The sequence below is a fragment of the Podarcis raffonei genome, chromosome 7 (assembly GCF_027172205.1).
Source record: "Podarcis raffonei isolate rPodRaf1 chromosome 7, rPodRaf1.pri, whole genome shotgun sequence".
NCBI classification, from domain to species: Eukaryota; Metazoa; Chordata; class Lepidosauria; order Squamata; family Lacertidae; genus Podarcis; species Podarcis raffonei.
In genome coordinates this window covers 25,601,596-25,625,426 of record NC_070608.1, presented here as the reverse complement: position 1 = coordinate 25,625,426, position 23,831 = coordinate 25,601,596, and the positions used below count along the sequence as shown (strand labels likewise).

Here is a 23,831-nt window from a genome sequence, read left to right as displayed (position 1 = left end):
TGCGCCCGAGTTGGTTTAGTCATGCTGGCCACATGACCTGGAAAAGCTGTCTGTGGATGAAGGCCAGCTCCCTCGGCCTGAAAGTGAGATGAGTGCTGCACCCCAAAGTTGCCTTTGACTGGACTTAACCATCCAGGGGTCCTTTACCTTTTACCTTTAAAGAAGTAGTTCTTCACACAGCACATAGTCAAACTATGGAACTCGCTCCCCCAGGAGGTAATGACGGCCACCCACTTGGATGGCTTCAAAAGAGGATTAGACAAATTTGTGGAGCACAGGGCAATCAATGGCTACTAGCCAGGATAGCTGTGCTTTAACCTCCACGGCTGGAGGCAGCAGTGCTGCCAAATACCAGTTGCTGGAAACCAGGTGAGGGGAGAGTGCATGTGTGCTCACGTTCTGCTCGCTGATTTCGCACACACATTGGTTGGCCACTGAGAACAGGATGCTGGACTAGATTAGCCATTAGCTTGATCTAGCAGGCTTTTTCTTATGTTAAGCATAATGCCTGTTTTGTTACTGTAATAGATTTATGGCTTTAGTGATTAACTTCATCATTCCAAGATCAGAGGAAACACGTTTGAAGCTTTAAAATTTTATATCGTGCGTCAGATCTCATCAAGATTGCGAATATTTTCCTTTTGTACATTTCCAGCTCTTACGTTTCTAATTACTCTTTTAACAGTATGGTGGGTGGGCAGATACCTAGATGTGGAGGATATGAGAGAACAGGCCTAGGGACAAACACCACAGTGAATCAATACAGGTTGATAGCTGGCCCTGAAGCATAATCTGTTTAAATTGCCACTTTAAGATTCTTGACTTAACACCAATGCTCAGATCTGAATCTTGACAAGAGCAGTTCACCACAGAATTTTGGAGTGTCTCAGGTGGAAGACATGGGAAACGTCATTTTAACACTCATCTCAGAACCATACAGTAAGCTGTTTCTGTTTTTCCGGTTGCCTGTTCCTGGTAAATCTGTCATCACTTTGTCCTTTGCGTCTGATTGACAGGGATGGCTTGTTTTTTTAAAAGAAATTTAGGATATTCAGGTGTGCCATAATTTCCTCCCTTCCCCACTGACTATCCAGATACTAAAGGCTGCTGAGCCAGTTCTGTTGCAAGATTAAATGTTTCGAACTAGACTACCAGAAAACCAGCTTAGGAACTTAGAAATCAGCAGAATGAAAAGGAAATTGTGGCGCAGTGGCAGGAAATCTGTGGATCTCAAGATGCTGGTGGACTCCAGCTCTCATCAGCCCCAGCCGGTATGGCCAGTGGATGGGTGTGATGGGAGCTAGAGTCCAGCAACATCTGGAGGGCCACACAGCTCCCAGATTCTGCTATAGCCCTCTTTCCTCGCATGAAAGTACAACACGGATGCAAAGAGGCTGTGGGGATCACATGCTCAGCCTGAGAGTTCTAAATCACATGAGGAACCTACACAGAAATAACAAGACTTCCTGCCATGGTCATCCATGGTGGGTGGACCATAATTTCCAGTTTCTCAGCTTCCTTTCTTTTTTAAAATAGATTCCACAACATGCTAGAAACTTACCCCTAACAGATAAGACAAAATATGCAGACACGATTCCCATTTTTGTCTGCTCATCATATTTTAGTGTTTTACTCCTCACCCCAGAGAAAACTTCCTGCGGGTACACATGCTCTTTGCTTTAAATATTCTCATGTGAGGGACTGAGAGGAGCTGCACAACTTTGGAGGCAGAGACTAAACATAGAGCCCTGTAACCCCACTGTTGCCTTTTTGCACAAGTGACACTCCATTGCACACCAGCTTCAGAAGCAGTTCCAGGCTTAGTATGGTTGGCAGAGAAGAGGCCCCATCAATGTGTGATTGTTGGGTTGACTTGAGGAATCATGCAGCAGTTCTTGAGACAAGAAGTGCTTTTTCGAGGTGTGCAATTGTCCCCTTCTTTGGCAGCATGTTGGAAGGTATATATTACTCTGGGTCTAGACATGTCGCTAACTTCATGCTGCTGTGTTTTGTAGATCACACGTTTTCGGATCCAGAAAGGGTGAACTACAAATTTGAAAGTGGGACCTGGTAAGTGCATGCTCTTTTTGTAACGTGGGAAAGCAACAGTTTCTTTCCATTTTGAATTTGGCTTGCTGTTTTCCTTAGAATACTGTAACTTTAGGGGCAGGGAAATGGATCCATACCTCCACTGCCAGGCATCTTGCTTGTGAACTGACCTGTGATGTCTGGGTGACTATGGTTAAGAGCTTAAAACGTTGTGCTAGGTGGACTAATGTTCTGACCCAGCATTTTTTAAAAAAATTATCATTACAATTAAACTCAACCCTTCTTCCCAGGAGCACAGGATAGCATACTTTGTTCTATTCCTCTATTATCCTTGTAACCACCCTGTGAGGTAGACTTAAGCGATAGTGACTAGCTAAGCAGGTCAGTTGAAATTAAGGGACATAAGTGAGGCATGGTTACTAACTTTAGTGGGTCTACTCTGGGTAAATGTTAGTTTACTAGAACCCATAGCCTTAAATACATTTCACTACCTGCAAGGAGCTTACAATATAAAAATGATAAGGTAGGAAAGAGACAAAGCAGCAAGACTGCCACAGAGCCTATTCAAAACATCTGCAGCCTAGTGGTGACAACATTGGCTCTTGGTTTTTTCCTCTACTTCCATTTTTGAAGATTACAGCATATTGGAGGACAGGCCCATAATTTCAAAACTGGCTGAGATTCTCTTTTTTGGGGGTAGGGGTGGGGATAAGTCTCTCCCTGACTTGTTGCGAAAGCATTTTGAAGAATGTGGGATGTGAGCCTATAGAAGATATCCTTGGCTCTGGTCATGGTTCATGATGATAGGTAAGTTTTAAATATATATCCTTCTGCTTGATCTGCAGCAGCAAGATGGAACTTGTAGATGATAACACCATAATCCGAGCAAGAGGCTTACCATGGCAGTCATCGGACCAGGACATTGCTAGGTTTTTCAAAGGCCTTAATATTGCCAAGTTAGTTCTCTCATTTAGTAACGTTTCTTATTTTCAGCCATGTTCCCAAACTGTTTCCTGGAGTTGACGTGTTGGCTGCCCTTGGCGACCAACTGAAATTGTGTATTTGGCATGACCCTGCTAAATACAATGAAGGCTAAATGCAACTATTGTAGGGGTGAGATCCTGCTCCCCAGCTCATGGCTAAGAAGGAGGCCTGGAAATGTACCTCCCTTGCACTAAGCCTTAGACCAAGTGTGGGGACTGGACACGCTTGCTGAGGTTAATGGGAGTTGTAGTTCAGCAACATCTGGCAGGCAAAAGCTTCTGCACACCTGCCTTTGGCACTCAGGAAGCAGTGGGAAAACTCAGGGCTTTTGAAATGTCTCCAAGGCTCAGTGAAGGAACAGAGCCTCCCTGGGCCTAGGTGAAAGGCAGGGGCTCTCCTTCATCCTGTGTTGTTGCCAGAAGAAAAGATGCACTTGCCAGTGGCAAGCTAGTGAGTGCATTTGTGGATCCTTTATCTTACTTTTTTTTTCATTTCTTGAGTTGCCCAGCAGCTGAGTTAAAAACCAGGTAAAATACAACCACAATGCAGCAAACCCACAGCTAAAATAGTTTGCTTTCTGTTTGAAAAAATGGACTTTAATGTCTTTTTCTGGACTTTCTGAAATTGGCGTGGATGCAAAGGTGGTCAGCTTATGGCCCTCCAGATGTTGGCGGACTATTACTCGCACTGAACCTGTGGCCCAACTGTTGCCAGTCACTTGATTCTGTCATAACAACGGATGACAACTTCAGATGGGCTTGCTGTCATCTGATTGGCGCGGACAGCAAGCCCTGATTTGCCTTTTCGCAAGTGCGGTTTGCATTCAGACCACAGCTGTGAGCAAAGTTTGTGCAGAGAGGGAAAATGTCTGTTGGAGAGCCAATTTGAATGAACAGCACTTTAGCCTCCTGTTTGTTCCTTTGCAAAGACCTCTTTACCTGACATCTGGTGTGGGGCTGGCAGGAATGTTTGGCGGACCCTTCTCAGACATCCTCTTTTCATAGTCCCTTGTTTCATATGCATGAATAAAAAAAAATCCTTGTCTGTACTTCCTTGAATTAATTATTTTTTAAAAACTCTGCAGTAAGAGAACCCCTATTCTATAGCAGGAGTGAGTAGCTGAATTCTCAGTCTGTATACAATTATGTAATCTTCTTGCTTTTTAGGGTAGGGTTTTTTAAAAGCGCACACTATTGATTAAAAAGGTGCTTAAAAAATAAATAAATACTGAGTATTTTTAAAATGCCAGTAGTGGGAACATTTCAGAAGTGAAGGACTTTGCTGCTGAGGTTCACATGCAAGTAGCTACCGCAACCCCATAGTCACCTTTCAAAAGGGAGGTGTGAATGCAGCTAAGAATATCTAGTGCTGCTTGCCTTTGATTTATGTAAGTGCTGGTTTTGTAAGGTGAGACATAATGCTTTGTGTGGCTTACGGCTGCCTCTGTTTGCTGCCTTAACTCTTTAGAGGAGGGGCCGCACTTTGCCTCAACGCACAAGGCAGGAGGAACGGAGAAGCTCTTGTCAGGTTTGTCAGTGAGGAGCACCGAGATCTGGCGTTGCAAAGACACAAGCATCACATGGGGAACCGGTACATTGAGGTATGTTGCTCAAGCTCCAAAATTGGTGTTTGGATTAAATGGTACGGAGGGCTTCTCCAGGCATAATCATTTCCCTTTCCGTTTCTCAGGTGTACAAAGCGACTGGGGAGGACTTCTTGAAAATTGCTGGAGGTAATTGTTCTTTAATCTGGTGATGGGTGTTTTTTTATGGTAGGGTTTTAAAGTATGAATTTACTATTCTGTACACTACTTTGACATTTTATGATATAAAGCAGTATATAAATGTTTTTTGCTTTGCTTATTTATTGCATTTATATCCCACCTTTTCCTCCAAGGAGCTCCAGGTGGCATACATGGTTGTCCCCCTCCTTGTTGTCATCCTCACATCGACCCTGTGAGGTCTGTTAGGCTGAGAGGCTGTGACTGGCTCAAGGTGTGAGTTGCATGGCTGAGTAGGGATTTGAACCCTGGTCACCCTGGTCTTACACTCCCAACTGCTATGTCACACGGGCTACCTAGCATGTTATTACATGGTCAAATGAAACTGTACTATGGAGCTGAACGTTTTGTCTATCCAGCCAAATCCCTGGGCCAGATCTCTCCCTGCTTCCAGAGTGGTCTGAGGGACAGCCTCCCTGCCCCCTCAGATCAGGTATTCTCTCTTTGGAGGTGCAAGGAGGTGCATTTTATATATCTTGGCACTGATCCAGAGGGCACCAGTCATATTTTGAGAATGTGCAGTAAGGTAAGGTTCCAGGGCCGCAGTGGCGCTGTGGTTCAAACCACCGAGCCTCTTGGGCTTGCCAATTGTAAGGTCAGTGGTTCGAATCCACATGACGAGGTGAGCTTCCGTTGCTCTGTCCCAGTTCCTGCCAATCTAGCAATTCAAAAGCATACCAGCATGAGTAGATAAATAGGTACCACTGCGGCAGGAAGGTAAATGGCGTTTCCGTGCGCTCTGGTTTCTGTCACGGTGTTCCGTTGTGCCAGAAGCGGTTTAGTCATGCTGGCCACATGACCCGGAAAGCTGTCTGTGGATAAACCCCGGCTCCCTCGGCTTGAAAGCAAGATGAGCACCGCAACCCCATAGTCACCTTTGACTGGACTTAACCATCCAGGGGTCCTTTACCATTTTACCTATAGTAATGTGGCTTCAAAAAGAATGGGGCACTTTTGGCACACTGGCCAACATAATACAGTGGTAGCTCGGGTTACAAACACTTTGGGTTACAAACTCCTCTAAGTAGTACCTCGGGTTGAGAACTTTGCCCCAGGATGAGAACGGAAATCGCGCGCCAGCAACAGCGGGAGGCCCCATTAGCAAAAGCGCGCCTCAGGTTAACAGTTGTGGGTTAAGAACGGACCTCCAGAACGAATTAATTTCATAACCCGAAGTACCACTGTTTCTGTGTAGGTCTATTTGGGGGGGGGTGTTGTGGGGAATTATTGCTTGTTTGTTGTTTTGTTAAGTATTTTCTGTTTACATGCTGTAAACCGCTCTTTGATCTTCAGATGAAGGGCGGTATATTATTATTATTTATTAAAAATAATAATAGACTGGCATAAAACTGGGTGTGCAGAGAGCAGCCATTAAGGTCTCAGCTATTCAGACGCTACCAATGCAGTGTAGATGGGACTTGCATTGTACAACATTAATGTATGAACTGGGCTTTAATGCAGAACTATTCAGTTGCAAGTATGAAGTGGCTGGGCCTCAAGCTCTCCTTGCCCTGCCATTGTCATGCAACTCTGGCTGTACTTTTTCTAAGCTCCCTGCGTAATTTGGAACCCCGAGCACCCAGGGAGCGAACATGGGTGCAGCAGGTTCCCCATTGCAGATGCTTTTTATGAATGTTGAAGCCAGAAGGAGCCACATGAGAATAGGGAGTCAGTTAAAAGTATGGCCCTGCAGACCCTCACACGGCAGGCCTGTATTTGCCTTGCAGCTGTTTGGATACTGGGGGAAGGCAAAGTGAAGGATATGATAATACATCATCGGAGGTTACAGAAATTGCTTCACTATGGAGTTAGGTGCAATAAGCTTTTAGGTGCCGCTGAATGCTGCTTGGATATGGCTTGTGCAGTAGCGTGATTTACGAGAAAGAGGTCTGCTTCCTGCTGTTGAGAGAAAGTTCTGGTGCTGGCCCAGTTTTGCAAGATTTTATCTGGGTGTGATCATGCTATTATAGCCTTTGATCATGTCACTATAGCCTTATGTCTTTGTAGATGAAGGGCTGTGGCAAGACAGGCTGTTGGCTCATCTGTTGCGCAGAGCGGGGATGTGGAGCCTGTGGCCCTGCAGATGTTGCTGGAGTACAGCTCCCCTCACCTTTGACCTTTGGCCATCCTGGGGGTTGCGTTGTACCTAGAGAGTTGACTGAGGACCTTCTGTCTGCAGATTGTGTGCTCTGTCCCTGATCTATGGTGCATTCTCAAAGCTCCTTGGCACGAATAGTCAGCATTCTTAAAAGTAATAAGATTTCCACACACCCACAATTGGGGGAGGCAGGAGGGACTAGCTGCCATTCAGAATGCTGACTAATTATAGAAAAAATACCATAACTGCAACAATCTTTATGGGAAACTCCCCTCCTGATCTGCTACATATTTCAAAAAGTTGCTTGTTTGAATTTGGAAACCTTTGAAGATATTGCAATCAAATTTCGTGGGTGGTTCCTGAGATCAAGGAGCAGGTTTTCATCCACACTTGGATGCAACTGGACACCGTTTCACGTTGCAGTGGCTGAACGAACCTTTCAAAACAGCAATGATTCTAGCCACCTGATTTCAAAATGGCACTGGGTTGTTTCTTCGAATTCCCAAGCAGCCTTGGACCTGGCATTGCTAATAGGCAAAAAAAAAAAGTGATTGTAGACTCTTTGGGGCAAAGGCCAGTCCCCTTGCATTTATAAGGCACTCCGTACACTGATAGGGCCATAAAAATAGCTTCTAGATTTGGAAGCTTAGCATTTCAAAAGCACTAGTTGCGTGCAGGCTCCGAAAAACTAAACAAATCCCACACGTTGCCTCAGGTAAGGGTGGACCTCACAAACAGCCAAAGGAATTTCATTGCCAGACTTGTCGGGGTGTGTCCCTTGTGGTGGTATTTCTGTCTCTAGTATAGAAGTAAAGAAACTTCCATCCACTGCATACATTGAAGGGCACCCTTCTCCCAGTCGTAGAGAATGCTGGGAACTGTTCCCTCATAGAGCTACAGTTCCTTTACAACCTACAGTTCCCATTATTCTCCCTGACAGGTAAAGTGGCACTGGAGTGCTTTAAATGTATGTTGTAGATGTGAGTCTTCTTAAAATGAGCACAGGCCACACAGGGAGAGGAGTTGCTACATTACATTTCATTATTGATTGATTTAATTTATATACCGCCCTATACCCGGAGGTCTAAGGGAAGTTCACAGAAAAGATCACAATATATAAAATCAAAATAAAAACAATAACCCAAATAACACCCCCCCCCAAGAGCCACATTTTAAAAGCGTATAGGATGTCCATCAGGTCAACCAAAGGCCTGGTTAAAAAGGAAAGTTTTTGCCTGGTGCCTAAAGGTGTATAATGAAGGTGCCAGGCAAACCTCCCTGGGGAGAACATTCCACAGATGAGGAGCCACTGCAGAGAAGGCCCGTTCTCGTGTTGCCACCCTCCAGACCTCTCTAGGAGAAGGCACACGAAGGATGGCCTCAGAAGATGATCTCAGGGTCTGGGTAGGTTCATATGGAACAAGGCGGACCTTGAGGTATTGCGGTCCTGAGCCACTTTACTCTGTCATAACTGTGGGAAACGGAACAACTATCTCAACTTCTAACTTCCTTGGTTCTTCAAGGCACGTCCAATGAAGTGGCTCAGTTCCTTTCGAAAGAGAACCAAGTGATCCTTCGTATGCGCGGCCTCCCGTTCAACGTAACCACCGATGAAGTGTTGGCATTCTTTGGTCAGCACTGTCCCGTGACGGGTGGAAAAGAAGGGATCCTTTTCGTGACGTATCCTGACAGTAGGCCAACAGGGGATGCGTTTGTGTTGTTTGCCTGTGAGGAATATGCACAGAATGCACTAAAGAAACACAAGGACTTGTTGGGCAAAAGGTACATAGAGCTCTTCAGGAGTACAGCTGCTGAGGTCCAGCAGGTGAGTTAAGGACTTGATTTAATGTCATAAAAGGAATCTGTTGTGAAACTGAAGTTTTGTGGGACGGAGGAAGTTATAGCAGGAGTCCATTCAGTGTTGGGTCCAGGGCCAATACAAGATTATTTACTGTTTTATTTCATAAAATTTCTATTTTGCTTGATTGTATAACAACTTGGGTATTCCTGAGCTTCAACTGTCAAGAGGTATTTAGGAGATGAGTAACTATATAACCTTCAGAAGACATCTGAAGGCAACCCTTTATAGGGAAGCTTTTTAATGTTTAATTGTGTTTATATATAATATGTTGGAAGCTGCCCAGGGTGGCTGGGGCAACCCAGTTAGATGGACAGGGTACAAATAATAAATGACGATGTCAGCTTTTAAGTCTTGCTCAGAATTGCGCATTCAGATCCCGGCTGCAACATCTCTGAGGAATGGGCTGTAGCTTGAGAGAAGAAGCATGATCCAAGAATGTAGAATTACAAAAGTGATGATTGGAAAGTGTGTTTGTAGCGTACCAGTAACTCATTCAGTAGTCCCTTTCTGTTTTCATTCTAACAAATGGGAGCGGGAATGTTGTGGTTGGAGTGCAGTGGATCACAGCAGAGGGTTTTTCAGAGGCCAATTCCGCTATCATCCTTGCAAACTTTTTAAATTGCCAGGGAGCCATTCCTCTTTTACAGTTTAAAACCTTTAAAAGGTCTGGTGGTGCTGGTGAGCCTGGAGAATGCTTGCCTGATGGTTCACCAAGCCCAGTCCCTCTTGCCACCCTTCCTTGGTCCCTTTTGGGATCCAGCACCCTCACAAGCACCCTTGGCAGGGTTGCAGGGGAGGGCCTTCTCAGTGGCTGCTCTTCGACTTTGGAACTCCTTCCCTAGAGAAGTTAGGCTGGCTCTTTCCTTGTTGCCCTTCAGCCAGCAGGTGAGGACCGTCTTATTCCTAAGGCTTTTGGGAGCAGACGGCTTTTAATGAAAGGGCTGGTGCTGTGCAGCTTCTATTGTTATTATCTGTATGTTTTTTATAGATTTTTAAAATATGGTTTAAATTATATTAATGTTTAATTGGTTTTTATTTATTCCCCCCTAATGTTTTTAGCTCTTCTTATTTTATCTGTAAGCCACCTTGAGTTGCTGTCAGTGGGAAAAGTCAGGGTACAAACAAACACACACACACACACACACCCAGCCATATTATTTATGAATAATAAAATGGTTGTTATTATTCTTATATGGGCCTCATGCTGGAAGGATGAGGCAGATCATTACTGCGTGCAAATGTATAGTTTGCCCTTCTGCCCTAAAGGGAGCCCAGGGCGGTTCACACCAATAAAATCACATGAACACAAATTAAAACGCTCATCTACTAGTACTACAGTCGGCAGTTTAAAAGCAGCAGTATAAAACCTTTGCCAGGCTACTGTCTCAAATGGCAGGCCTAACTCGGGTGGGCTGAGAGTTTGATGCCTCTGTGCTGCTCTCTGCTGTCAGCGTTTGGGGATGCAGCATGAGACGTGCAATAGGCAGCCTTTACCTCCTGCCGGTTCACAAATGGAAGAGTCCTTTCATAATCATAATTTATTATTTACACCCCGCCCATCTGGCTGGGTTTCCCCAGCCGCTCTGGACGGCTCTCAACAGAATATTAAAAACACGATAAAACGCCGAACATTTAAAACTTCCCTAAACAGGGCTGCCTTCAGATGTCTGCTAAAAGTCAGATAGTTGTTGATTTCCTTGACATCTGATGGGAGGGCGTTCCACAGGGTGGGCGCTGCCTGGTTCCCTGTAAGCTCACTTCTTGCAGGGAGGGAACCGCCAGAAGGCCCTTGGCGCTAGACCTCAGTGTCCGGGCTGAACGATGGGGGTGGAGACGCTCCTTCTGGTATACTGGACCAAGGCCGTTTAGGGCTTTAAGGGTCAGCACCAACACTTTGAATTGTGGTTGGAAACGTACTGGGAGCCCAATGTAGGTCTTTCAGGACTGGTGTTATATGATCTCGGTGGCCATTCCCAGTCACCAGTCTAGCTGCTGAATTCAAGAGTACAGGATCTTCTGGTGTGCCTTGGGATTCCTCCTGCCAGTAAGAAGCCACCTCTTCTTTTTTCTCTTGGCCTCTTTGTACCCCATAAACCAGCTGCCCACTCAGAGGAGTGATCAGGCATGAGCTGTCTTACTTTGCTTTTAGTTAAATGGGAACTTAACAATGCTAACAAAATACGATGTGACGGTGCAGGCTATAGTCCGAAATACAGGGAAGCCACTCGGCTGTTTTTATTTTATTTTATTTTATTGCAGGTACTGAACAGATACTCATCTGTGCCTCTCATTCCTCTCCCCGCTCCGCCCATCCTTCCCGTACTACCTCAGCAATTTGTACCTCCCACCAACATCAGAGACTGCATACGGCTGCGGGGGCTTCCGTATGCCGCCACTATAGAAGACATTCTGGGATTCTTAGGGGAGTTCTCTGGAGATATCAGGACTCATGGGGTTCACATGGTATTAAATCACCAGGTAAGTGGAGAGGACAACCCCATTTTTCTCACAAGGGCGCAGTAGCAGTGGGGAGCCTCTAGCCTAATCGGGCCCACCAGGCCTCTCCACTTGGCGCTCTTTGAGGCCATTTCAGCCAAGCCACTCTCTCCTCCCTATGCCTATAAGTTTGGAAGATGTGTGACCGAGCCAAATAGGGGGTTATTTTCAGATGCTGATGATCAGCTGATGTGGGGGGGGGTGGCTTGCAAAGCACTGTGCACTGAGGCTCCCAGTTCCCCACTACTGCTGTATAGAACCCCCTTCCTGTGTGTTCTTGGCTTTTATAAAGGGTTGTCCTCAGAGAACTAAATAGTGGTGAACTCTGCCGTGGCTCGCGGCTCCTATGTATTATTATTATTTATTTATTGAACTAAAAAGGAACGTTTTTGCCTGGCACTTAAAGGTGTATAATGAAGGTGACAGGCGAACCTCCCTGGGGAGAGCATTTCACAGACGGGGAGCCACTGCAGGGAAGGCCCGTTCTCTTTTTTTCTTTCCAAATTTTTTAATTGATTTTAACATATAAAACATACAAAAGAAAACACACTACAATAGTACAAAAAAAAATAGAAACATATTCTTTCAAAAGTTCATTTTAAATTTTATTGTTAACTGACTTCCTCAAATCCCCTCTAACTGAATTTCATTGTATCACCTTGTAACAGTTCTCCAAAATCATCTTACTACTACAATTAACTCCTTCAATTCACTATCTTCATCTCTTTTCTTATTGACTTAGCTCCATATTAATATACAACATTCTTATTCTAATTCTTGGCCTGCTTGGTATTTTCAAGTATTTTCTACTTATCCTATATTACAATATTTAACTAAATAGTCTTTAAATTTCTTCCAGTCTTCTTGGTATTCCTCTTCTTTCTGATCGCGGATTCTTCCAGTCAGGTCTGCCAGCTCCAAAAACTCCAACATCTTCATCTGCCATTCTTCTACCGTTGGCATTTCTTGAGATTTCCAATTTTTAGCAGTCTTGCCACTGTGAGAAGGCCCGTTCTCATGTTGCCACCCCCTGAACCTCTCGAGGAGGGGGCACACGAAGGAGGGCCTCAGAAGATGATCTCAGGGTCCGGGTAGGTTCATATGGAAAGAGGCAGTCCTTGAGGCAGAATTCACGGCACGTCAAAATTTCTACCTCCCACCTCGTTATGATGCTAACTGGGCACTACTCCTGCAGCCCTTGGTTGTGCCACAGCTGTTCTACACTGGTCGCATGATTATGGGATGGAGTTGTACAGCTGACTTGCTTTCTCGGGTGCCTAGCAACGGCCAGCGATGTTTCCCGGCTACTGCTTGTCGATGTAGAGATGGGTTTGGGTTTCACATTGACTACAAGCCTGGCTCAGAAAGATGTCCTGCAATTATTTATCCTAGGATGTAACATGAACTGTTTTAATCTGTGCTCTTCAAAATAACTTCCTGGTACATAGGAACTCTGTCGGACTGTCGCCCAACAGGCATATTGCTGCTTTACAGCAAGGAATAAAAGTTATACTTTCCCCCCACTATTGAAACATAACGGCTGCTAGGTAAAACTTAGAAGAGCTATCATCACGGATGTTTTTTTCTTTAAAAAAATGAGTAAATCCTTTTGTCTTGATGCTTCAGCCTCTCACCTTTCTCCTTTTCCCCTCTTAGGGTCGTCCCTCCGGAGACGCTTTTATCCAGATGAAATCTTCAGACCGAGCATTTATGGCTGCTCAGAAGTGCCACAAGAAAACCATGAAGGACAGATATGTCGAAGTCTTTCAGTGTTCTGCAGAGGAGATGAACTTTGTATTAATGGGGGGCACTTTAAATCGAAATGGCTTATCCCCACCACCATGTAAGTTACCATGTAAGTTTAGCTTGGGTCTTGGCGCTACTTTCTGCTGTACGCTGGTAGGTGTTGGAGCTTCTTTCACCCATTCTGTTTTTGTGTTCCTCTCTTGGAAGGGATCAGCGTGTCTGTGGGGTCTGGGATGCAAAGCTTTTCCCATCTGAAATCAGTAGCAGCCTTTGATTTTTGTTCTCCCTTTTGGCTGTGGACTACTGTGATTTGGATAGTGATTGGCTTCTTTACTCTCGCTTTTCTGCTGACCCACACCTTCCTACCCTCACACCTTCTGGAGTGTAATTTGCACTGGGCAAGTGTTGATTTCGAGCACTTCAGCTCAGAATTGCAGGATCATGTTTTAAACCAGGGGTCCCCAACCTGCGGCTCATGGGCCGGAAGTGGCCCACGGAGGCCTTTCAACCGGCCCCCGAGCCGCCCCCGAACTGAGCCGCCCACTCGGCGAGTCCCCATTTGCTGTGCTAAATCAGTGCGGTGCGGGGACTCTCTTTCGTGGCTCTGGAAATTGCGTCTGCACATGTCTGTGGCACTGGAAATCGCTTCTGCACATGCCCAGATGCACAAAAATCGTTTCTGCACAGGTGCAATTTTCAGCATCTGGGCATGCGCAGATGCGATTTCCGGCGTCATGCTGCTCTGGTCAGGCCCACAGAGGATCTCTGCGGGAGCAATCCGGCGCATGCCTGGTAAGCCTTGCCGACCCCTGTTTTAAACTGACTGGCAGCAGAAGCCAATATCAAATATGGGTGCCTGGAAATGCAGAGGAGCATGTACAGGTCATTTCGTTACACCAAAGTTAGCCAAAATTCATGATGGATTGTTAGGGAACAAAGAGCTTTTAGCTCAGATGGGTGAGACCTATGTATTCTGGCTGACATAGTAAAATCCTACAAGTATGTATATTTCAGTATATTTATGCTTAAGAACCTCAGAAGGTATAGGTGACTATTTTCAATAGTCGCAGCCTGGGTCAGAGAGGTAGTTAATTTAACATGGAGTCCAGGAGTGCTTTCTAATGACATGGGTGATTTGCCAGTAGTCACATCTGATCATAACTGTTCTACGTCAGGCTGAAAGTGGAATAGCATCTTAGCTTCCAGAATCCAAATGGTACCCAAGTGGGCAGTTCCTCAGTCCCAAATGACTTTCAAGTGTGGTGACTTTCATTGGGACCACTGAGTGCAAGGGGTGGGGAGAGAGAAATCCTCCATTCTCTCTGCGCTCTGGATCTGGCCCAATCACCTTCTAAATCCAGCCCGCAGATGGTCTGGGAATGAGCGTGTTTTTATACGAGTAGAATGTGTCCTTTTATTTAAAATGCATCTCTGGGTTATCTGTGGGGCATAGGAAGTCCTTCATTCCCCCCCCCCCAAATATAGTTAGGCCCCCAACAAGGTCTGATGGACAGTGGACCAGCCCCCTGCTGAAAATGTTTGCTGACCCCTGTTCTAATCACTGTGTCGATTAGATTCCCCATTCAGAAATGAGTGAACAAAGCCTGGTTATTCCACTATCAATGGCCAGTGAGAAGCTTCCAAGTTGAGTTTAGTCCAATATTTCTCCCTCTGTTCACATTCACAGAGTAGTTGCGCCTGGTAAAAGTCTCCCAGGTGTATTGATCGGTTGATCTTGGACTAGCTTCTGTTTGCTCTGCAAAGTAAAACATAAAGCGAAAAAGCTGTGTCAAAAGAAATCCAGATTTGGAAGCCAGCAATACTGGGTCTATTTGCTTGTTTTGTTTAATTCCCATTTGACCAGCTCATGATCGTCACTAGGGAGTTACTTGGGGAGGAGATGGACTCCAAATGCCCTGAGCCTGATCCAGCCCTCAGTAGATCTGTTGCCCCTGCAGGCGTCTTCCTTCCTGTTTGATTTTATTGCCTGAAAGCCTTCTGTACCCTTAACTCCTAACCATCAGTAGTGTGAAAAAGAAGCCGAGTGGGACTCTGGGAAGCAGGAAGGGCCCCTTCCTCCTTGTGCAGTGTCTCCTCCACCCCTTCTCCACTGAGGATCCAAACTGCAAACTGGCACAGGTGTCATCACAAAAACTGATGCCAGAAAGATATGCCACAGATCCTCCAGGGATTTGGGGTCTGGGCAGGGGGAGAAATTTGCACAGGACAAACTCTTTTCTCAGCTAGCAAGGAAATGCCAGTTAAGTTGAATTAAAACTAATAGTTACAGCAGGGATGGCAAACATGGTGTCTTCCAGATGTTGATGGACCACAACTCCCATTGCCCCAGGCAATCTGACCAATGGTCAGGGAATGATGGGAGTTGTATTTCAGCAACATCTGGAGGGGATACCATGTTTGCTACCCCTGCTGTACAGTATACAGTTGTACCTTGAAGTCGAAAGGAATCCATTTCGGAAATCTGTTTGACTTCCAAAACGTTCGGAAACCAAAGCGCGGCTTCTGATTGGCTGCAGGAGGCTCCTGCAGCCCAGTTGGAAGCCATGCCGGATGTTCGGCTTCCAAAAATAGTTCACAAACCGGAACACTCACTTCCGGGTTTGCGACGTTCGGGAGCCAAAACATTTGAGAACTAAGCTGTTTGAAAACCAAGGTACGACTGTATTGTTATGCCTGCCTGCTCAGATGTAAGCCCTACTGAGCTCAATGAGGCTTGCTCTCGCCAATAAGGTAGCATCTGCAGGGTGAAATATGTCCAGCTTCTTTCTTTGTTTCTTTGTTCCCCTCCCTCTCTCCCCCACCCGCTTTGGCCAGAGTGAAGTTGAGTGTCACCTGCTTGGGGATGGGGAAGGCTCTCTGCTGGAACTGAGAATGCAGAATGTCTTTAAGTCAGGAAAGAAGTTTGCACAGGTCAAGTGTGTGTGGATTGTGAAATGATTTGTCAGGTGACTTCAGTGGGGGATTAGGATTACCTGGTAGTTCTGGGAGGAAGACTAGCCAAATCTGTAATGGCCTCAGCTTTTGTGGACTCAAGCCTACTTCATCAGATGCATCTTTGATTTGTTTTTGCTGTAAGAAGCTAACGCAGCTACAGCTCCACAAATTATTTTGCATTTCAAAAGCCATCTCAAGGGCAGCCTTCTCTTTTCAGGATTCTTGTCCAAGGGAAGCTTATCAGCTTGTGCTCTCTTAGTTTTCAGGAGGTCAGTTAAGACTTGGCTCTTTTATAAAGTAATTGGAGTAGCTGGTTGTGTTGGCATGGAAAGGTTGTAGCTCAGTGGTGGAGCACCTGCTTGGTGTGCAGAAGGCCTCAGGTTCAATCCCTGGCATGCCCAGGTAGGCCTGGGAGAGACATCTGCCTGAAATCTTGGAAAGTCACTGGCTGTCAGTGTTGACAGCCAGTACTCAGCTAGATGTAGCTAATGGTTTGACTCAATATAAGGCAGCTTCCTATGTTTGTTGGATACTGGTGAATTGTGCAGTACTTCCATTTTTATTGGGTTGTATTGGTTTGGCTTTATTATTATGGGTTTTCATGTTATATATGGAATTTTAATTTCTATAAGCTGCCTTGGGGGTTCTGCCAGGGCCATAAAACAGAGTGTAAACATTAATTTCAGGGCAGAGACCTTTGAAAACACATTCTTTCTAGAAAGGCTTTGATCCTGACTTATTCCTTTTAGAAGTTAAACACTCCATACTCCAGTATATGCCAGTCTCAAAAACAAGGAAGGCATTAAGTCTGGAAGAGGATGGTGGAACACATTTTTCATCCTCATTGTTGAGAACAGGACTATAATATGCAGACAGAGCTCCTTTTTCTGTATTGTGTATCTTCTACTAATCCTGCAGCTTGACATGAGATAACATCCACTTCAAATGGGTGTAGTTTGGGTCAGTGTTTTGTCCCAAATTCCCAACATGTCAGCTACTTAGGTTTGTGTCTGATTTAGGAATAGCCCAAACTAAACGTGCAATAAGATCTTGGAGGCAGACCAGTGTTCAGACAGAAGAACTCTTTGAGTGATCTTCCTTTATGTATAAAGTTGGCGTTCACAGGGGCTAGTTTGGTTGTAATGCTAAACATGGTTCAGCACTATGAGAACAAACCTACCACTCCTTGGGCTTCCATGCTCTCCCCTCAGCTCGCATAGCCACAGGTGGGAGTCTGGAAGATCTCGCTTCCATTTTACCAACCACAGCCTGCCTTGCCATCTGGTTAAACTTAACTGGTTAGTAGAACTAAATCTCCAAACCATAGTTTGTGAAACTGGCTAGTTTTTGCTAACCATGGTTTTAAGTTCAGTCACAGTTTAGGGTTCATGCGGCATTCTAAACTAATCTAATCTAAAATAGCCCCAACCACCATGACTACTAGTGGTCAGATGATGGGAGTTTATAATCCCAAACATTTGGAAGGAAACCTACACTAAATGATCAGGCAGGATTCTCCCTAGGCCACACCTCTCACCACCTCTGCACCCTCTTTGAGTGTGTGATTGGTTTAATTGTTTTTTTAGATTTTTGGATCTGAATACTTCTTTCCAATGAAGGCCGCAATATGACTCAACAGATTAAGAACAGTGGTCAGCAAGAAGTATGGCCTTTTTGTGTATGTGTCAATTAGTGTAGCTTTTCCTAGAAGTGTAGTAGGATGTGTGTGGCACTGTGGTCTAAACCATTGAGCCTCTTGGGCTTGCCGATCAGAAGGTTGGCAGTTCGAATCCCCGCAACGGAGTGAGCTCCTGTTGCTCTGTCCCAGCTTCTGCCAACCTAGCAGTTCGAAAGCATGCCAGTGCAAGTAGATAAATAGGTACTGCTGCGGCGGGAAGGTAAATGGTGTTTCTGTGCACTCTGGTTTCCGTCACAGTGTCCCGTTGCACCAGAAGTGGTTCAGTCATGCCGGCCACATGACCCGGAAAGCTGTCTGTGGACAAACGCTGGCTCCCTCAGCCTGAAAGCGAGATGAGCGCCGCAACCCCATAGTCCCCTTTGACTGGACTTAACCGTCTAGGGGTCCTTTACCTTTACCTCCTAGAAGTGTGAGGGCAAAATATAGCTTGTGGTATAATTGCACCTTTCTGCTGTGAAATGACCACCTGGATCGGGAGTGTAGCCTGGCCTTAATCATGCTTTGTGCTTTTAAAAAAGGTTGCGCCCAGAAGCACTGACCTTCTTCATCTCTGTCTTGTTCTGTCATTTAGGCATGTCTCCTCCTTCCTACTCCTTCCCTGCTCCTGCGGCAGTTATCCCGACGGATGCAGCACTCTACCAACCCTCCATGCTCCTCAACCCACGGACGCTTCAGCCTTCTACAGCATATTATCCAGCTGGCACTCAGCTCTTTATGAATTACACAGCATATTACCCTAGGTAAGCAAAACGCCAAAAAAGAGAGAGTGAGGGACAGACTTCTTTTGTAGCGGAATATAGCAAGCTATGAACATGCTATGTTGCAGCAAAACAAGCTGTTGCTTATCACTGATCAGGATGCATTGTGGATTGCTGCTGTTGTGTTACGGGTAGGGAGAGTGAGTTTGGGCTTGTGACCTGTTTGAAATGTTTTACCGGTTGGAAAGGATGTTGACCTGTCTTAAAATAACGCTGACTTGGATCCTAAGTGGCTTTCTTGTCCGTGCAAGGAAAGGGTTTGTTTGTATATGTGATTTCTGTCAACTCCCTTCTTGATCTGCTACATCTCCTCCTTACAATACCCCCACACTACCCTAAAGGGCTGCTCAATCCTTAAGAGCAGGTTTTCAGGGGGCTACAAAAGGAAGCAGGGGAGAATTCTGCTCCATGGGCTCTCTTCATTCATGGAAGGGAAGTTGGGATCCAAGCTAATGTCTTGAGAGATGTCCTGGTTTATAGGAGCCAGTGCTGGAAGCGCATCTCTTTCAGTGAGGCAAAGTTAGTAAAAGAGCTCCAGAAATTAGTTGACACTTTTTTTGGGGGGGGGGGAGACTGAGGTTGCAATCTTGTGCACTGGCATTTCCTAAAACTATGGATCTCCAGATGTTGTTGACCCCACATCATAACAACCAGCCACAGCCCTATGGTCGAGGATGAGGGAAGCTGTAGTCCCTTAACATCTGGGAACCCAAGTTTGGAGAAAGATTGCTGTACACGCACACTTACCTGAGCGTATGTCCCAGATAACTCAATCAGACATATATAAGAGTACAGAGCACCTGTAATTGGTCAGAAATTATGTACAAGGGTGCATTGCACTAAAGCAAGGGTAGCCAGTATGGTCCTCCAGATGTTCTATTCTGTAACTCCCATCAACCCCGACCACTGACCATGCTGAGTAAAGCTGATGCAGTGATTGGCTACCCCACTATTTCCCAAACTTGGGTCTCCAGCTGGTTTTGGACTACAGCTCCCATCATCCCTAGCTAGCAAGGGCCACTGGTCAGGGATGATGGGAATTGTAGTCCAAAACACTACAGTTCGGAAACACTGGACTACCCCCATACTATTTAGTAAATGGACTTTTGGAAGCACCTGGTGGGGAATATCTGAATATTTACTCTGTGTGTTGGCAGCCAGTCTAGCAGTGACCGGGGGGGGGCGGCATGTGCCACAGGCATTCCCCTTGGAAATTTAATGGAGCCTAGCAGGGTTAGAGGGGATGAGCCCCAGAGAGCAGCATAAATGAAAAGGAAGTCCAGAAGCTCAGCATATCGGAGGAATGGAGGCTCATATGATGGTGGAGCTGTAGTAGTTCTTGAGCACTAGGAAAGGAGCTGGTTTGTGATCCTGGAAAATGTCCTGGCTGAGACTAGGATGAGGACAGAAGAAGGTATTGAAATGGAAGCCAAACCAAACCCGAAGTCTTTTGGGAAATATTCTAGTACCCAGTTAGGCTGCGACTCTTGAGGTCCTGAACTTCCTTATGGAGTTGTATTTTTAAGTTCAAGTTCGGTACAGGCTGTTCACTAAAACTCCGCTGGCTTTCCTTGCCCCAAGTGCATATTCTGAGAGCCTGACCTGAGTAACCAAGCACATCTGGAAAAGATTGCTATCTAATCAATCTTCTCTACAATAATCGTGATTAATAGAAATCCATGTGTACCTTGGGGTCTTTATTCAAGACCACCGGATGCAGGGGGGGTAAAACTGTGAACATTTGATAGCAATTGCCATTTTGTGGTTGCTGAAAGCCTTCTCTGGAATCCAACTTTTACTTAACTGTAAATGTTAAACAGACACTAGGAATCAAGTAATAGTGCTAGCAGACAATAGACACACCTTACGCTCTTTATGGAATGAGCCTGGGATGATGTTACAAGCTATGCTTTGTGTTAACAACTGTTCCCCTTGCAACACATATTAACTGTAATTTTTATAGTATGCAGCAGAGAATGGATCTGTACACACAGATGAATCGGCCAGGTCAGTGGCCAAAGAACGGATTTGTCTTCAAAGGTCCAAGCAGTTAGATTTTCCTAACAAAGGTAAGGTTCAGCAACATCTTCTCCCAAATGCACAATGTACGCACTGAACTTTGGGAGTAGCTATTGGGGAGTGGGTGCTTACAATTGCCCCCAGATCTTTTTCCTTCCTCCTTCCCTTCATTCCCCTCCATGTCCTTCCAAGCCTTTTGAAGCCAGGATCGGCAGCTTAAATAATCCTACGTTGCCATTTCCAAATGTTGAGGGGTGGCACAGTGCTTTAGTAGATGACTGCCCTTGTGTACATGCCAACTTGTGGTTGTATGCTTGGCATATTGTATTTAAGGCTGCATCTGTGTTCATGCTCAGCTTATTGTGTTTAAGGGTAGCTGTTGCCTGAATCCATCTATTGAAGGACAGCCCTCACATGGTAATGAACTGGTAGATTGGGGCCGGCAGGGTGGAGTCTGTTTAAGACTATAAGCAAAATGAATTTCAGCACTAGTTTACAGAACTCTCAGAGCTTGGGTGTAACCGACGCCTCCCTTTCCATGGAGGCACAGATTGCAGCCACAGCAAAGGTGGCATTTTTCCCTCTCCGCCGTATTAAGCAGTTGGACCCTTACCTTTTTCGCCCTGATCCTGGCCACAGTGATCCATGCGACGGTCACCTCCAGGCTTGATTATTGTAACTCGCTCTATGCAGAGCTGCCCTTGAAGCTGACCCAGAAACTCCAGCGGGTGCAGAATGCCACGGCGAGGCTCCTTACGGGGTCCTTGCCACGGGATCACATTCATCCAGTGCTATACCAGCTGCACTGGCTCCCAGTGGAGTACAGGGTCAGGTTTAAGGTGCTGGTTTTGACCTTTTAAGCCCTATGCGGCCTAGGACCCATGTACCTACGGGACCGCCTCTCCTGGTATGCCCCGCGGAGGACCTTAAGGTCCACAAATGACAACACTTTGGAGGTCCCAAGTCGCAAGGTGGTTAGATTGGTCTCAACTATGGCCAGGGCCTTTTTGGTACTGGCCCCGACATGGTGGAAGGCTCTGTCACAAGAGACTAGGGCCCTGCAGAACCTGACATCTTTCTTCAGGGCCTGCAAGACAGAGCTGTTCCGCCTGGCCTTTGGTTTCGACTCAGTCTGACCCTTATGTTTCCCTCCCCTTATGGTTTTGATCTATGGGCCACTATTAAAATGAGACTGCATTTTAAATTGTATTTTAACCCGTATTTTAAATTGGTCTCCCCCCCCCCCCAATTATGTTTTTATCGTAATTTTACTGGTGTTAGCAGCCCTGAGCCCGGCTCTGGCCGGGGAGGGCTGGGTATAAATATATTATTATTATTATTATTATTATTATTATTATTATTATTATTATTTGCCTGTTTCTTTTAGGCTCCACTTAAACTTCCTGCACAACTTCAGCCAACCAAATGCCGGTCCCTCTGACTTCACTCCTAATTCTACAGTGGCTGAACCCTTCTAGCACATGGGAAGTTTCCACTGTCTTGGATATCTACCTGTCATTTTGTGTTTTCGTGGTGTTTTCTAATTATTATTTGGAAACAAAAACTAGGCATAGGCACAGTTGGCCATAGGGATGCTTCTCTCCCTCCGCACACCCCAGGTGCAAGCTTGCCATTTAAAGTTTCTGGGACATTCACTACTTTGATAGCACAGTTGCCAAATTCACAAGGGAGGGATATTGCTGAATGTTTTCTTTGCCCTGGCATTCAAAGTGTTAAATTCACCTATCACACAAAGGGTCCTCCTTGAGATTAAATCACTACAAAAACAAAACAAAAACCCAAATTGTTTAAAAAAACATATCATGACAAAACCAACCTTTCATTTTTATTTGCACACAAAATTATTATTTTTATATATCCATAAAATAAAGGCTTCTTAAGACCTTGGGATTGTGCCTTTTGGGTTTTTTTATATATATAAAGAATTGTTTGCTTTGTGTTTGTATATATTTATTTGTTTAAAAAACTGGATTCTAGCCAGGCTTACTTGACAGTCTAGATTTGGTTAAGAATGTGAAATGCAATACTTTGAGGGAGAAAATGCTGTAACATTTTTGTAAAATAGATTATATATTATTATATGCATATAAAGTATAAAATGTAATGTTCTAAACTTGTATATTGCACATTTGGACTACTGTATATTTAAGTTGCTGTCCCATGATTATTTTAATGTGGGGGAATGAGGGTATTGTAACAATACACAAAACCCTTCAGTTCTTCTCTCATAATATACAGAACTTAGAATTACTGGTATGATAATAAAATCTGACACTTGGAAATAATGGGAACACAATACTTGCTCACAGTGGTCTTGACTACGGAGGCAGTAATTAGATTGGATGGTATTGGAGGTTTATCGGAGATTATTGGGAGAATTGTAACCCAGAAACTCTCCTTTTAACTTTTAGTACCTGCCCCGTCTGCTGAGTTAAAAGAATGAATTGTTACCAAAAGCATAAAAAAAAATTAAAAAACAGACCATATCACTGTTGTAGAAGTGCGTTTTTTTGAGCTGCTCTACATGGATTTTGTACCACCCTGCTATGTGGATGTTTTGCTCCTTGACTTACTTTGCATTTGCATCTTCAACAAGTATTAAAACTGTTTTAAATCCATTTGTGGACCCCTTGAGTTGCATTCTGTACACACACCATTATTGCTTGATTATTACTGAATGTTGGTCACCTGCTCTCCCAGCAGAGCAGAACTGGCATCCTTCAATGGGGCTGGTTCTTGTAAAAGAAACAGCTGCAATCCCGAGCTGTGTGGAAATACCGTATTTTTCGCTCCATAAGATGCACCTGACCATAGGATACAACTAGTTTTTAGAGGAGGAAAACAAGAAAAAAAATATTTGGAACGAACATGGATGTATGATTTTTGTGGTTCATGCTATGGCCAAAGACATGTGATTTGATGGTGAGTTTGGGAGTAGCCCAATGCTAAAATCCTGAGAATCCATGTAGATCCGTGCTTTGTAACCACGTTTTTGTGTCATTGCATGATCTGGGCAATTCGGCCCCAGGGACCGTGCATTCGCTCCATAAGACGCATAGACATTTCTCCTTACTTTTTAGGAAGAAAAAAGTGCGTCTTATGGAGCGAAAAATACGGTAGTTTCCCAAAGATCATTGCGCAATCCAGACCTTTTCCGCAAGATTTCCTGGCTGGCACATGCCATCTTCATAACATATGCATCAGGTCCTTCGAATGCAAGGTTCTTTATAACCGGTATTATACTAAAGTGCCGAGGGTTTGCTGCGTGTCCATTTATTAAGGAAACATCACTTCAAAACATACAGCCTCCTGCCGCCACCCCTCCCTTCTGGGAGGAAGAGAGAACACAACTGCCATGAACGAGA

The 23,831-nt window shown here is 45.0% G+C and overlaps 1 protein-coding gene across 2 annotated transcripts in view; it reads left to right on the top strand.

The window, feature by feature from the left end:
- The window catches only part of ESRP1 (epithelial splicing regulatory protein 1), a 35,474-nt gene extending 12,390 nt beyond the window's left edge, over positions 1–23,084 (top strand). Inside the window, exons 5-15 of one of the 2 annotated variants that reach the window (XM_053395631.1) lie at positions 841–939; positions 2,016–2,070; positions 2,895–3,005; positions 4,501–4,633; positions 4,723–4,765; positions 8,435–8,736; positions 11,032–11,250; positions 12,925–13,123; positions 18,240–18,408; positions 20,390–20,495; positions 21,833–23,084. In XM_053395631.1, coding sequence (XP_053251606.1) covers positions 841–939; positions 2,016–2,070; positions 2,895–3,005; positions 4,501–4,633; positions 4,723–4,765; positions 8,435–8,736; positions 11,032–11,250; positions 12,925–13,123; positions 18,240–18,408; positions 20,390–20,480 — 1,421 coding nt within the window. In that variant the 3' untranslated portion in view covers positions 20,481–20,495; positions 21,833–23,084. The remainder of the gene's footprint in view (positions 1–840; positions 940–2,015; positions 2,071–2,894; positions 3,006–4,500; positions 4,634–4,722; positions 4,766–8,434; positions 8,737–11,031; positions 11,251–12,924; positions 13,124–18,239; positions 18,409–20,389; positions 20,496–21,832) is intronic. The other variant, XM_053395630.1, reaches the window with a different exon arrangement.
- Positions 23,085–23,831: the final 747 nt, after the last annotated feature.